This window comes from Epinephelus moara, chromosome 16, assembly GCF_006386435.1.
Source record: "Epinephelus moara isolate mb chromosome 16, YSFRI_EMoa_1.0, whole genome shotgun sequence".
Taxonomy (NCBI): Eukaryota; Metazoa; Chordata; class Actinopteri; order Perciformes; family Serranidae; genus Epinephelus; species Epinephelus moara.
This window is the reverse complement of record NC_065521.1, coordinates 13,181,449-13,198,080: the sequence shown is the minus strand read 5'-3', so window position 1 is coordinate 13,198,080 and position 16,632 is coordinate 13,181,449. Positions and strand designations below refer to the sequence as shown.

Below are 16,632 nucleotides of genomic sequence, written 5' to 3'. Positions count from 1 at the left end.
AATGACTGCTGTAAACATTAACAACAAAAGAGAGCCAGAACGAGCAGCTGCTACAGGTGTATCAACACTGCCGAAATTAAGTTTTGAAACCATTTCACATATCTAGAATGAATATGTATCAATATTTTTGACAACACTAAGCCAAAACTATTATTATTTAATCACTGATTAATCATTTATGTCATTTCCCTGAGAAAAACACCCACATTTCACTGTTGGTTATACAAAACAATCAGTTTGAATACGTCAGCCTGGGCTTTGGAAAACTGTGATGGGCATCTTTTTTATAAAACAAACTATTAATGTATAACATGATGAACAGATGAATCAATAATCACTTACAGTACTTGCAGTTTACTTGACATAAGTGATTCCAGTGTAGCAAAACTAACACTAATCCAGACGACACAACTACCTTCACTCTGCACGTGGTGAGAAATGACCTGGTTTATAAGTGTCCCAGACCACAAACAGGCAGCACTAATTATTAATTGCTGCTGGCCGAGTATTTGGATTTGCTTCCATTTGCCAGGAAAAATATAGCAGACATGCGTTATATGCCAGATGTTAAATATAAGATGCCTTCAGTGTGTTAGAGCAAATTTCAACTGTGTCAATACAGAGTTTAACAAGTAAATTTATTCATCAGTTACAGAGAGATATTTAAAGAAGACTGACTCTCTGCAGACTTGTGAATCTGATAAAGAAGCACAGTTAGTCTGCATGCTTATAAATCACTACATGCATATCATTGTGCATCTAGTGAACTTCCTCCTTGTGATGCTGAACATAGTCGACCCGGCTCATTTTTATCGCACATCTCCAACTCCTCCCAAACTCTTCTCACCTTTGCACTGTGCAGTACAGTTGTCTGTTTTCTGCGCAGTTTGTGAGAAGGGCGTCTCTGAGAAATTCGTTTATACACACGCACACAAACACACACAAAACCCTGTGCACACACCCACAGACAGACACAAACACTGACAAACGTTAAATAAACATGCATTGTGTCCCTCCTCCTCCACTTCACCAGGTTGTTGATTGAGATTAGCCTGAATCTGTAAACATCACTGGAGACCATTCATCGCACACACGCATACACACACACACACACACGCACACACACACACACACACACACACACACACACACACAGTCCAATAACAACAGGCTATCTGATCCGAGGTCAGTGTCAGTCACCTCGTTGATCTGGAGTGAATGCGAGCCGTCCATTACTCTCCGCTGCGCTTTAGGTCGGACAATATCAGAATACGGCAAGGAGTCTGGTTCGGAAAACTCGTAATTAGGTGGAGACTGATGTATGTGGCCGGGATTGGCCTTTGATCAGATATCAGACAGTCATGTCGTCTGTGTGCGAGAGGATAAGCATTCCTGACAGAGCTGCGTGTGTAAAACACACACAGTTTTATTCATTTACATTTTAATCAGGATTTTTATTTAACAGATGTTTTCCTTTTCACAAAGGAATCCAAGAATTTTCTTATCACTGAATAAATACGGTTTGTTCAAAATGCTGTGATAAGCTACTCACTATTTGAAGCTTATATTGTGTAAAATAATGAAAAATCTGACTGGATACGGGCAGAAATATTCAGTATCAGTGGCTTCAGTGTGAATTTTCACAAGTCTATAAGGCTAAAGTTCTCCCTATGATCCTAAATTTGAGAAAATCTACTTTTTGATAGAAATAAATGGTAAAACACGAAACACTGGAGACTTAAAATTCTTCTTTAGATCCGAGGCTTTTGCTTTTGACTGTATTTTATTTCCATAAGGCTTCTGTTCTGTCAGCAGGACTGAGGTGAAAATCTAAGGGTTTTTTCCCCCAAATGCCACAGGAATAAACCCTAAGAAAAGTAATTAAGTGTGTCTACGTGTATGTGTATGTGCTTGTGTGTGTGAAAGAGAGAGAGAGACGTCCCGAGGAGGATGCAGACTGCGGCTGGAGGCCAATAACAGACCAATTACCCAGCTGACCGCAGCAAGGAGCCTTTAGCTCAAAGGTTAATACAACAGAAATTGATTTGACACACTACTAAAATGTTAAGGACAATGTTACCTCGGGCCACACTGCATGCACTACACAACTCTCCCTGTCTCATTCCCACCAAATATGTGCTGGCTGACAGAGAAACACACAATTAACAGACATGAAAAGTAATAAACTGCACAAACACACACACGCATGCACGCACGCGCACACACAAACACACACAGTGCCATGGGCCTCCTTGGAGGGTATTATATAACATTACCCCTGACATATCAAGTGATTTCATGCACCTCGAGGCAGGACAATCGGGCCATTTGTTCAGCAAGTCAAAAATAGCCGCCTCCTTCATTGCCGTCTACTATTACTACCATTACTGCCACAACTACTGCACAGCTTGTGTCTGCACTGCCTTTTGGCTTTAAGGGGGCCCATAGTTCAAAATGACCACAATATATCTGCTGAGGTTAATATGGTTGTTGATCAGGACAAATAAGTCAATCAGTTTTCGGGGCTAGCTGCTGGGATTTAATGACTTTATACTGTTTTGGAACAAAAGCGCTACACACACACTGGAAATTCAAGACGGAGCACAATTTAGTGTTGAATAAATAGTGTAGTAGCTGCAGCGGTGTTACCATTCCACTATGTTGTTTAGTGATATATTACCTCAGTGCTCAATGGAGACTGAACCTGTTGATTAAATGGTAAAGTGAGGTCAGGTTACTCAGACGTATAAAGAAGTGAGGAAGATTAGTGGCAGAAAGGAGGAAAAAAACATTAAACCAGAGTTAAGGCTTAACGGGAGCTCTGAAGAATAAAGCTTTGTCACACATTTACTGCCTCGGATTGCTGCATTTTAAATCTATCCCCAAAAACATTTATTAAGCATCTATACTTTTTGCATGTATAGGGTATGATAATGTACTTGTATATGAACCTAAAACAATTCAAACTGTGAAAATTTATATCCAATCCTGTGTTTTTGCATATCCTAAATATGTTCAGATGAAAACATTAAATGTAGATCTTAAAATTAATCAGCAACTATTAATGATTTTATTTTGTTTGTTTGTTACGACTGTTGGTTGGACAAAACAAACCATTTCGATAACTGAGCTTGGGCTGAAGGAAACTGCGATGGTCTTTTTTTTTTTTTTTTTTTTTTTTTTCTTTACAATTTTTATGACTTTTTAAAGGGACAGTTCAACCCAAATTCAAAAACACATATTTTATCTCTTACCTGTACTGCTGTTTAACAATCTAGATTGTTTTGGCGTGAGTTGCCGAGTGTTGGAGATATCAACCATAGAGACATCTGCCTTCTCTACAATATAATGGAACTAGATGGCACTCGGCTTGTGGTGTTCAAAGCACCAAATAAATACATTTTAAAAACTCAACAGCAATGCCTCTCTTTAGAAACCATGACCCAGTTATTCAAGATAATCCACAGACCTTGCTGTAAGCAGTTTCATGAAGGAACTGTTTTCTTTCCACTGAACTACACCCACCAACTGCAGAAGGAAGCGTGCTTCTACTCATGTATTAGAACTTGTGTTTGTGACAGATGTAAAAATTTGTGGCATCTTGGTGCTAGATGAGCTACCAGTAGATGAATGCTTCCTTCTGCTTGGTGATGCGGTGGGTGGATGTAGTTTGGTAGAAAAAAAAAAAGTTCCCACATGAAACTGCTCACAAGATCTGTGGATTATCCTGACTCACCAGGTCATGATTTATTAAGAGAGACATCACTGTTGAGTTTTTCAAATGTATTTTTTGGCACTTTGAGCACCACAAGCCAAGTGCCATCTAGTTCCATTATATTTGAGTGAAGGCAGACATCTCTACGGCCGACATCTCCAACACTAAGCAACTCACACCAAAACAATTTACGCTGATAAATAGCACTACAGGTAAAAGAAAAAATATGTGCTTTTAAAACTTGGCGTGCACTCTCCCTTTAAAAGACAAAATGATAAATCAGTTAATTGAGAATATAATCAACAAACTGCTCCATCAGTTGCAGCCCTGATTACATGAATCCTTCACTGTATGCGTCCTCCCTTTCCATCATCACTGCATCTAACTCTTCCTCAGCTCTCCCATTCAGCACAAACCAGTGACAGAAAGAGGCAGAACACCCACATCAGCTGACCCAAGTGTTTAGAAACCAGGATCAGGAAGAGGATATGTGATCTCCACCGCAGCTAATACAATCATGCCTGTTGTTATCTGTCCCTAAAGTTTCTCCCTACTGTGTTTAGTGAGCCAAAGAGGACAGAATGAAAGGCATACAAATATTCAGAGAGGAAAAAGAAAACATGAACGGAAAGAGAGTGTACTGTATGTGCATATTGCATGTAAAAATGTGTTGGAGTAGAGAAGAACATACATAAGAAGAAGTAATGGTGATGGCCTGCAGGTCTATTACAGCAGTCCTGTGTAGTTTTAAAATGCTGTTTGAGCTCCAGAAGCTTTTAAAATGGTGGTTTTATGTGTTATACACATCTGGCCCAGACTGCTGCCACCTTGGACTGTTAACCAGTCTCAAACTTCAGAGACGCCTGGCATCAGGGCGCTGCGCTCAACAGTGAAAATGGTTTAATGTGAGGTTATGTGTGTGTGAGTAAGCAGAGAGAGAGATTAGAGAGGAAGACAAAGGAAAGAGAGCCAGTGTCAGTTGCCCTGCGTGGACAACACACATGTAACCGGACCCTACAGCCACGGCCATGACCTCACCGGGTTTTTCCACAGGCACACATACACAGGGCAAATAGCGGTGCCTTGGTTAGCATACAGTCAGCGGAGCCTGGCACAGCGAGAGCCGGCTCCCATTCAGAGAGTCATGCATTGTAATCCTACACAGTGTGATCACACAGGCATGCTTCACAGTGCAGAATGCTAATCTAAACTAAAAGGCAGGACACAATGAAACAGCCGGGTGACTTGTTTTCGATGGGTGGAGCAAATACGTTTTGATCTCAGGTCGACGAAGAAACCTTGGAGTGTTTCCCATGTGAGTCAGCACGAGCCAAGCTGAGTCGTGGTGATGTTTCTGAAGTTTCTCACATAGTAAGGGAAAGCAGAACGGAGAAAATTTGCCATCACTGCTACTGTCATAATGGAAACTGATGGCTATTATGAGGAAAAGCCTCCCTAGCATGCACAGCTTTGTCTCATATTCAGTTGTAAAGTCAGATTTTCTAAAGCAGGGTGAGATAAGTGTACGAGGGTGAGGTCAGGTTCACATCCTGTATCATACCAGTAATTAGTGTTGACATTTGCATTGTCCAACCACGACCGCATTCAAATGAAATTGCAACAATAACGTGACAAATGAAAACCAGTTGCAACTAAAAAAACTTTGTGGGAAAATATTTGTAGGAAATAAGTTTGTTTAATTCCAGATGTTTCTCGTGTTTGTTTTAATTGAGTAAGATGACATTTCTCAGATTAAATGTCAGGATTTTAAGAAAAAACTGATTACTACAAAGAAATGACACAATCAGAGAAGTAACAGTGCAAAAAGTGAAGTAATTTCTACTACTTTATATTAGCACCTTTGACAGATTTTTACATTTCCTTCATGACTAATTAGATTTTAGGATTAAATAACAAAAAATTAACAACTGGATATATGGATATATGGATATGTTTCACAGTGCTAGCTAAGGTCAGCAGAATATTGAGTATCTTGTGGTAAAATAAAAAAACATTTTGACACATAATAAACTGCACGTCTGTGTGACCTGCAATGAACCAGATTTCTAAACCCACACGTGAAAAACACAGCGGGCCGAGTGCGTCTTTCCAACTAGGCCAACACCTGTTCTGTACTTTACTGCACTTCTCTGAAAATCAAACCGCTTAGATCATTCGGCACTGGAAAAACTGCTGTCACCCAGACTGTGTAATGTGTTTGTACGCTGTAAAAAAAGTTGTAAAGAGGACAAGATGTAGTCCTGAGGGGGCTGATTGTAGACTGGCAGCATTTTTCCACATGAATGTTTCAGCACTGACGGCTGTGACCTAACTTTAACACCTCTGAGTAAAATATTACCGACTCGCAACACAACCGCTTATTAAGTTACAGTTGGTATTTAGTTCATTTACTTTAGAGGTTAAAAGTCCTACCTGCCACTGTATGTAGTATGTTGTCCTGTCTGTCTGTCTTTATGATGTTCCCAGAGGTGCTGATTCCATCTGTGGAGACAGACAGAAAAATAAATGAGTGAAATGCAGTTTACACACACACACACACACACACACACACACACACACACACACATACAACAATAATAAATAAGTAAATGTGGAAACTGGCATCTCCAACCTGTTGCTGTTGCTCATCTAAAATTCTCCTCTCTACTGTGAAAATGTCATCGACAGAACATCATAAACTGCCCAAGAGAAGCTGCAATTTCTGCTGGCAGCCAACAGAAGCACATAAAAGTCACGGATGACTTAATGCTCCTTAAAGGTTTATATTAGCAGCCTCGGCCACCTGATGGGTGCGGCGGCTGGGCACAATATGAGCTGCACCTGTGATGTAAGCCTCAACCCGTCAGGCCGAATATTTGACCCAGATCTGGATAGAAAAAACACAAAATGTCTATGGCAGTGGTGGCTCGGCCAGCAGAAATAAAACACACACACACACACACACACACACACACACACAAGACAAATAAAGTAGAAAAGTAGGCAAGTAGAGCATGTTTTTTTAATTTTAAAGGTGGGACGCAAGGGACACGTCCGCCTCAATATTAAAATCCTGTGAATTTCTCCCCCTCAAATAAAAACACAGCTGAGGACTTTTATTTTGATTAAATGTAAGACACTTACACCATAAAAATTATGCAAAAAAAGGCACAACATGCATTAAAATTCACCATAATGCAGGAAATAAGTGTTTGGTGCTTGAGGCTAAGTGTTTCATGAGTGTCCACCTCAAACTGAAACGAAACCTACGCCCCTGTGTGGCAGACCTGTTGCTGCTGATGCTGGTTAAACATCTGCTCTGCGGCAAAAAAAAGAAGCTAATTGGGATCAAACACAGGGGCCAGACGTAAATAACAGTTGAATAATCTCAAAGATATGACTGATAGAAATAAAATAAAAGTACAGCATTGTGCCTGACAGACTTCAGTTTCAAGAAAACCTCCGTTTTTTCGAAGACAACTTGAAATGTCTGACATGTCCAGGGACTTACGGAGAGTCTACAGCACTCTGAAGTGTAACTTTAACCCTCTTCATCACACTTTTTTTCTGCTAGTCTGTTATCATATCCTATTATCGCTCGGGAAACATCGTGTCTATGATGAATAAGGAGTTAATAGAGACTTTATGGTAGTTGTAGACACGCACGTATCACTATAAGCACGCTAAATCGATCAAAATATAGTTATAACATACCCTACAGTATTTTCTGTTGTACTGTAAGAGTGCTTATTTTCTGACGCACCTGAATGTGTCACGTCGGTGCGCTCGTGAACAATTAAAGCAGCGCGAGCACCTGCGCAGGTACCGGCCGTATACAACAGTCCCATCCAGACAACAGCTAATTTAAAGGGCATACAGGCTACGAACTACCAGCTGTTCCCACACCGGACTGTCAGCACCAGTGTCTCCTACCTTATAACAGACAGAAGCCGGTAACACCTTCAAAGTCTCTTGAAAGAGTCGCAGTCCAAAACTCTTGAAAAATAATCCACCTAATCAAGTCCTCGTGCACCCAAGAGAGCGAAAAAACCCCGCTTGGATGTGATGGTGGGCTCCGCTAGTGTTGTCAGTAGACTGTATGGAGGAGGAGGAGGAGGAGGAGGAAAAGAAAAGAGACTTATCGGAGGCAAGTTGCAGAAAAGAAAAAGTCCGGCCCCTGAAGTCCTGCCCCCTCCCCTCCGCTCTCCTGCTGACAGAAATAGCAAGCAAGGCGGGCCCCACCAAAAATAGCCTTGACTTCACACGGACCTTCAGGACTATTGTTTCCCTGCACCGACGGACTCCCATTGGGTGCACACTGCAGCCAATCCGCGCTCGGCTTCTTTAGAACTTGTACAACAGTCTTAACTTTTGTTTCAGTGTGGGGACTCAATTAACACAATGGGTCCTACACTGTGGCTCCATCTGCTGACTAAAACCTCTAAACCAGCACCAAGCACAGGGATGTGGTTCTGGGGGTCCTGACACCCTCCAGGGGCCCTTTGGAGGCCCCCAGAAAAATATGGCCAGGTTTAATTTAACATTTCACGCCTTTTAGCGTGACTCAACTTCCCAAAGTGTGTGCCAATAATTTACATTTAAACATTTTCATATGTGAATGTTTTCAAAAAGTACAAACAGCCAACTCCAACAGTATGTTATTTTTGTCAGCATGTAGATGAACATGTGACACTCCCGAGATGAAGCACATGTCAGTGAGTGCACTGCTTACTGCACAAGCAAAGGAACCTTCATCATACACAGTAACTTTGAATGGTTGTATTTATGATATACTGCTGTGATTTGTCTATGGTATTTGTTACTGCGCTTACAACACACAGCACACGGCATATTACATACAGTTCTGTATTTGTGCATCTAATAAAATAAACAAAAGCCAAAAAGATAATCAGAAGTATATGCACAAGTAGGATTAAAATAAAAATAAAGGGCTTGTAAAAGGTCCCCACCTACCACTGAAACTAAAGACAGCTTGCCACCAGTTTACTAACAGCCATGAAAAATTCTAAAATATCTAAAAGAAAGAAAAAAAATGCAATTCACAGCACAAAATACTAGAGGAAAAAGAAAACCAGAAAGAAAAAACAAATGAAATACTATTTATCTGCAGTACTTCTACACACTGTATTCTAACTTATTTATATAGCACTGTAATCCATTAAAAGAGAACTTGCTTACATTTTTTTTTATTCATCAGAAATGAGAAGTGACTGCGTAGTGAAGCTAAAAGCTGTTCCCTATAACTGGACCTCTGTGCCTGATTTAAAACTGGCTAAAGTTAGTCCTGCAGATCTGGTGTGAAAACAGCTGATCTGAGACTTAGTTATAAACCATGAAAGGAAATAAGATGTGAATTGTTAAGAAACTGAGATAATTGATTGCAGATATGTTTAATAACTCCAGCGTTTGAGATACTGGGGCAGTGTGAGCATTTAAAATAAAGTTAGTGACCAATATATATTTTTCCCCATGTTGATTATCATCAATGATTACACCTAAAACTTACTTAGCATTACAACATATTAAAGCGCATTATTAGCTGTAAGCATGGGGCGCTGATGATACAGCAAGTATGAGCGTTGCATAATCTGGTAAATCTCTGTAATGCACTTGGTGGAGGGGGGATTACAGTCATGTATCAATTGAGATAACATAGCAAATGTCTAATGAAACCATAGTTATTATTTTTGTGGTGGTGCACCTTGAAACTGGTATACAACAAAGGTTTCTGCACAAAACCATGTCTTCAAAGCGTGCAAACATTCTCAGGAAATAAAAATCTTCTCTTGAACCTAATTTGGTTTCCTTTTTAATTTTGATTTCCTGCCAGTGAACATGTTTTGATGCCTTTGGCTGCAGCTATCTCATATTGTACTCAAAAACATATTGCTATTGAAAAGAAAACATACAAGTAATTCACAAAATTATACACAGGTTTTGCTAAACAAAATCAACAAGTGAACACCACCCCAATATTCTATGCAATAATATAAAAACGTATTTAATTCCATTTGGTGAGACCAACACTTTTTTGACAAACACATTAAATTATGTGGTAATAAATCTGCAGTGAGTGGAGACCGAACTTGTACATCTGAAAGGATTCCTGAATATTGTTTCCACATCGTCAACAGAAGAAGAAGAAAGCCTGCAGAAAGAGCCCTCATGAGGAAATGTTTGGAATACCTTCTGTGGGCCTAATAACAATGTCTTATATTGTTGAGCCGATTGTACAACACAGCTTTACTCTTCATTCACTGAAAGGCCTAAACCATGCCACAGTAGTAATCTGTCACATTAAAACTGTAAGCAACATGCTGTTATGCTGTGGAATTAAGGATTATATCAGTATAGAATCCAAGATAATTTAAGTCTGTTATGAAACATAACAGCCCTGTACTGTAATATTGTTAATCACTGGTAAGTACACAGCAAAATCTGGACATTTTGGCCACAGATCAGTTTGAAATATTGCAGGAGGAAAATTAAAAGACGAGATCTAGAAAAGCAGAGCTCATCATAGTTGCCCACAGCTCGTAGTGGATATTCCTACCCAAGGGCGTAGGTTGTGTTTCAATATTGAGGTACACACACATATGAAATGGGTGCTTTCGGGTCCTCCCCCAGGGACTTTTTTAGTATCAAGCACTTAATTTCCCACCTTAGGGTGATATTTTCAGCACCAGTTTGTGCCTTTTCTGCATCAATGTACGGTGGAAATGTCAAAATAAAAGCCTTCTGCTGTTTTCATGATTTTATTGCGGGAGACAAATGCACATGTTCTTAATATCAAGGAGGACATGTCCCCCTGTGTTTTCTCTAATGAAAAAAAAAAAAAAAACACATTAGATTTCAGTAACCAAAATCCGCCAAATTAAGTAGGTGTGTTTGTTCCTGTTTAACAATGGTCAATAAATATTTGTCAAGGGCTTGGATTTCTTTTTCTTTACAGTTATTTTACAGCATTGCATAACTGTACTCTGATCTACAGCAATACGTCTATTTTTGTCAATAGTATTCTAAAAGTTACTGGTTTCATTTTACAGTTACAGACCCCTAACGTACCCACAGATACATTATCATAAAAGAGTCATTAAAAGCTATAATTTCCTTTCTATAATTGTAAATGCACTGAAATTATTGTGTTTCATTTTGTATTATTGCCACTGTAATTATGGATACATTTCACCTTCTCTAAATGTTTTTACAGCCGGCTCAGTTACAGTTCATTACTGTGAAAATCACAATACGTTTCTTACCGTGACAGCAACTTAACATATTGTACTTAGCGCATGCCGATTAATGTACATAATGGATTTAATTTAGAGCTGTAAAGAGGCCCAACTACAGACAATACATCAGGAGGAAGCACTGAGGTAATATGGTTGAGAAGATTTGCCTGTAGTTACTGTAAAACCAGGGATGTGGTGGAGGGTAAAGCAGCCTTCACCACCTTTGTGTGCTGACATAATCTTTAACAAGGATGAGTCATAACACACAGTTAGTCCTGTAGAGAAAGGGGAAAATGTCTCATTGAGTGTTTTTGATTTTTGGTCAAATTTATGTTATTTTCTCCCTGTAATAATGGCACACTGAGGGTCATACTGTGTACATTAGAACACAGCTACAGTTTACAGTCAAGGCAGTTAATTCACTACAATTTCCTGATGTTCCTACATGTACAAATCTTTGCTTGCTGTTGTCAGACCACCTATAGCCCAGGGCACCCCGAGCCCATGCAGAGGGAAGTAGAACATCCTGTCAACCACAGTGTTCAAACCTAACAGTACATACGTTGCTGTGGTAGCTTACATGACGCAGGACCATCGTCTTGTGAGTTTTTTTGGTTCAAAGTCTTCCTCGAATAAAGAGGCTGTTTGCTGGTAGCAGCAAACGCTCACACTGAGTCACGTACACATTTATATTGTCACGTTATATATGCTGAAGTGTGGTCAGCACGATAGAAGTCATCAGTTCTTTTTCAGTTTAATCACACAACACCATATAAATCAATATATGTCATGCTATACTTTAATAAATCAAGACTTTTATATCAAAATGATAAAGTTCTCAGTTAGAAGAAATATAAAAAGATAAACAGCCACAGTCATGTTGTAATTACGGTCTATAAAAAGAAGTCCCAGTGAAACCTCTATTTGTGTAAACATGACAGAGGTACTTACTTAAGTACAGAGAAACCTACTTAGGTACTTTTTTTCTTATGTTTGTCCACCTCTATCTCTTCCCTGCTTTTCTGAAATTAACTCTATCTGCATAAACCAGTTTTTAAATCTTTTGAAGCAGAAACTGACATTTGTTATGAGTTTCACTCGCACTTCTCAGTGTTTTTCCCCACTTTCAACCGTCCTTTTGTTTCCACAGAACACAAGCACGGGTGTGTGTGTGTGTGTGTCTGTGTGTGTGTGTGTGTGTGTGTTTTATCCTTTTTTCCGATCTCGGCGTCAGCCAGGTCAGCTACTGATGTTTCAGACCAATATTGAAACCAAGAAGCGTGCATCTCTGTTCTGCTGGTGGTGCTCCATCGTCCGCTCGTTCACCCTCGGGTGCCTCTGTGAATGGGGGGAACCCAGCACCGTTCCCAGAAACCCTCAGTGTGTGGGTGTAAAGCTCTACATTACTGTGTGTGTGTGTGTGTGTGTGTGTGTGTGTGTGTGTGTGTGTGTGTGTGTGTGTGTGTGTTTGCTGCTGTGTGTTATGTGTTTTTGTGATTGCATGTGTCTATGTGGATTGACATAAAGTGTGTGTGTAAGCTTATATATGTGAGTGTGTGTGTGTGTGTGTGTGCGAGTGTGCGAGTGTGTGCACATATGTGTGTGTATGTGGTTAGTCCATTCAATTACACAATCTACCATGCAGTCTGAATCACATCCGGTTTCGAGCTGAAAATAACAAAACCACAGGGTGACAGAAAAGCAGCGCAGCAGGCAACCGCCCACAGGGAGAGAGGAATACACTTACACACATATATATACACACATACACACACGCACAGTCCATCACTGGTCAATTTCCACAAACAACATCTATTTTATCTAAAAAGAGCTTTCCTTTGCAGAGCTGGTGCACATGCTGGTTTTATCTTTTGATGAAAAAGATTTTAGACTAAAAATGCTTTTCAAAAGATTGTCAAAGCTTCCACAAGGTATATGCAACTGTATGAAGTAACTGCTAAAATAAGATACTGCCTATATACATTGGTAAGTCCATATATGGGGTTATTGACCTTTTATGAGAAATCAAATATCAGCCGGTCCTTGCTTTTTGTTGCAAAGGAAATCCCTGCTAGTTCAACACTGTTACAGAGAGAGTGGTCGGTAAAGAAAGTTTTAAGCTTCAGGGCCAAACTGTTGGAATCAGAAACACGATCAGTCAAACCTGAATGTAAATCATACTGAGATGGCTCAGTTAAAAACAGTCAGTCTGACATATGTAGCCTTTTTGTCAGTACTATATAGGGCAGGATGTGGTCAACTGTGTGCTACAGAGTTGCCTCCCACCTGCAGAGATGTGCTCCTGCTACAACATTTGACACGAGAAGACAAAATAAAAAAAAAAAAAAAAAAAAAATTGAAAAATTGAAATCCTCACAGACTGACGATCAGAGGAACGAATGTAGGCTCACAGGATGCTTAAAACGGGAGTAGAGAAAATTAATGCTTCTTTATGTCCAGTGACTGAAGCTGGGTCTCAAAACCCAACACTTGTTTGGAGCCAAAACGTGTCTGTCTAACCAAATGTAGAAAACTGCAGTAACAAAAGCCACCAATGTCATATTCTTCAAATAGTTCCTTATTTAAATTACTTTTTAATTGTAGAACATCAAAGTTTAGGTCTAGATGTGGTAAACATTAGGCTTCTTTTGTTAAATGGAAAAAATGTTTATTAGTTCTCAGAGTAAGCTACTTAAAGGTCCGCTGTGTAAGATTTAGTGACATAAGTTGTAGTAGACATAAATGCCCCATTCTAAGGTGGCGAAAATATAACAACTCTTTTTTTACAGCTGATTATATATACACCAAATAAATCTATATTCCATTTCTGCCCATATATCCTCCTAAATCCCACACACAAGCTTTAACTTTTAAGAACTGGCTTCTTTTATTAAACAGAAAAAAATGCTTTTTTTTTTGTGGAAAAACATGCTTATACTGCACAAAGTAAGGTATTGAAAGAAGAAGTATAGTATTGATATCAATACCAAAACTAGGTATCATATCGACACTAAAAGGTAAAACGATTCTCAGGCCTACCTATGACACATAAAGACACTCCACATCAAGTGGTGTTAATTTACAGTCCGTGTCTGTTGTTTCATTTTTCTCTAGTGAGGCAGTATCTCTGTGTAATGACATAATAAAAGTTTTTGTCAAGAGAACACAATTTGGGGCATCTGGAGGAAATTTACTGTCAAAAAAACCCATTGAACATAAAAGTTAATTTATGATGTATCCACATGCAAAAATAAATGTACAAATGCATTCAACTTATTCCACTTAATTAAGAAAACCGCAGGGCTTTGTGAGTGTGCGTGTCACGGAGCCTCCTCTGTGAGCAGTTGCATGTCTGATTCTTTATCTCCCATGTGCGGACAGTGTGTCGCTGTTAAAAAACACAGCACATGCGCTTGTATAAACACGAAGGAGCCTGTTTTACGTAACAGAGGAGGGTATGACCCGTATTTCCACTAATTATGAAACACAGTGGTCTCAGTAAGCTGTTTTAACACAGTTAAAGTACAAGCATACGCTCACAATCTGCACAGTGGAGTTAGCATGGATGGGAGTTTTAGAGGAAAGAAAGAACAAGGGAAGGGATTAGAAAGATAAAAGTGACTGAGGAGGAGTAGGAGAAAGTCTGAAAGAGGATAAGAGAAGGTGAATGGAGAGGTTGAATCAGTGAGAGGGAGAAAGAAGAAGATAGAGTGAGAGAAAAAAAAAGAGAAGCTGAGAGCGCTGTAATAATGTTTGGCCTTGGTCTGCCAGCGGGGTCCTTCCCCTTAAGAAGCCAACAGGAATGTCAGGAATGCTGCATGAGAAGAAAAAAGGAAGGAGTGGAGGAGAGGGGGAGAAACAGGGGAGGATGATGGGAAAGAAAGAAACGCCAAGAAGGATGAGGAGGAGGAGGAGGGGGGAGGAAAGCAGGGAATCCAGAGCGAGATGAAGATAGAAGGAGGGAGACGGGAAGATGAAGGCCAGGAGAAATATGAGACACTGAGGAAAAGACTTATTATCTTTAGAGGGCTGAGTAAACACAAGAACAAAGAGGATGAAAATAATAAGGCAGGAAAATATTTGGGAGGAACGACTTGAATTCTGTTTGTGTTTTTATTTTTGCACATGCGGATATTCATGTATGCACGCAACCATGTCTTTGTGTGTTTACATACTTACATACGGTATGAGAGAGTTTCAGGGTGTGGTCAGCTGCAGTGCTGAACTGCTCTGAAACGTTTCTAAATGCAGCTGGATTTCCTTTCAAAGTTTCTCTCTGCCAGTAATGTCAGTGCCAGAAATCTCACACCTGCAGTATTCGACAGAAAATACTCTCTTTTCCGTGTGTGATGGCTCCTTCAATAAAAGTCTGCCTCAGTCTTGTGGCGGTCAGTTGATAATCATGAGATACGGACAGACAGAGACTTTGCACATCAGCACGTACACGCTCAAATTGTGTGTGACCCTGCTGCTTCATGGAAGATAACGTGGAGGCTGCAGGGTTATTTAAAGCACCCAGTATGCAGAATGCTGCTATTGAAGAAAATTACACATTTCTCCTCCAGAAACTGAGCTCACTGAAGACATACTCACAGTACTGCCCTATACAACGCCAAACACAGGGGGAGAGCGGGGTACAACCTAACACATTTTAGTTTGGGCTGAATTTTATTACTGTTTGGGATGAATTATGTTTTTGTTTCATTCTAACAACATGCACATCTCTGCTACAAGTAAACTGTTAGGCTATTGTTTTTTTCTAGAACGTACCTTTCTTCTACAATTGCACTGAGAAGTGGTGGAAGTACCCATGGGTGGGGTTAATTGTTTGACACAATTAATTCAATACAATTCTATCTATATGTCTCCATCTACATCAGGGGAAGGACAGGTATCCGTACAGGTATCAGAATGGGTAACCTAGATCAACATGTCAAAATATGAGTGTTGAATGTATGAATATTGATTGAATATTGAATATTGAATTGAATATTGAGACTATGAAACTGTGTATTAATAAGATACCAGATAAGAGACAGATTAAAAATACAAAGTACATCTCATTTAATTAAGGACATTAGTTTAAAGTTAACATAAGTTTGAAGTGCAAAAATAGGGAAAATGTGCTATCGGAGGCTTATCTGTAACATCGCGTTACAACTAACCCTGCCGGGTGGAAATTTTTATCAAGCCTAGCTAACACTTGCTGGGAGTTGGATACATAGTTCAAAATGGTGCTATGTTTTAGTCAACAAGACAGTTGTTAAGATGATAAATGGTTGGATTCGGTGACTTACATCGACAGCTCAAAAATTGAAAAACAAGTATGACAAATAGGGTTGCCACCTTGGATTTGTGAAAAAAAAGGGACACTCAACCAAATGTTTGAGGCAGAGGGCTCGGCCATTATTACCAGTTCAGACTGACCAATGAACATGAAATTCGGACATAGGAGACCAGATTTGCCATCATTCTATGTCCTTCTATGTGCCTGTATTTTATATTAATTTTTATATCAATGAAAAGAACAAATCTGTGTTACTAAATTCTTACATTTTTACATGTATCTCACCATAGCAAGTTGGAAGTTGACATATTCTGCCATATATGAAAAGGGGAGACTTTCTGGAATCTGGTAATATAAGAACCATGATGGTGGGACAT

General features: G+C 39.6%; 1 protein-coding gene across 2 annotated transcripts in view; it reads right to left on the bottom strand.

The window, feature by feature from the left end:
• The window catches only part of hdac7a (histone deacetylase 7a), an 80,907-nt gene that overhangs the window by 51,477 nt on the left and 12,798 nt on the right, over nt 1-16,632 (bottom strand). Inside the window, exons 1-2 of one of the 2 annotated variants that reach the window (XM_050064406.1) lie at nt 7,649-7,897; nt 6,149-6,217 (exon numbers count right to left, since the gene is read on the bottom strand). Coding sequence is in view for 1 of the 2 variants with exons in the window: in XM_050064405.1 (XP_049920362.1) it covers nt 6,149-6,217 (69 nt within the window). In the remaining variant the exon portion in view is untranslated. Of the gene's footprint in view, nt 1-6,148; nt 6,218-7,648; nt 7,898-16,632 lie in introns of those variants that run through there. The other variant, XM_050064405.1, reaches the window with a different exon arrangement.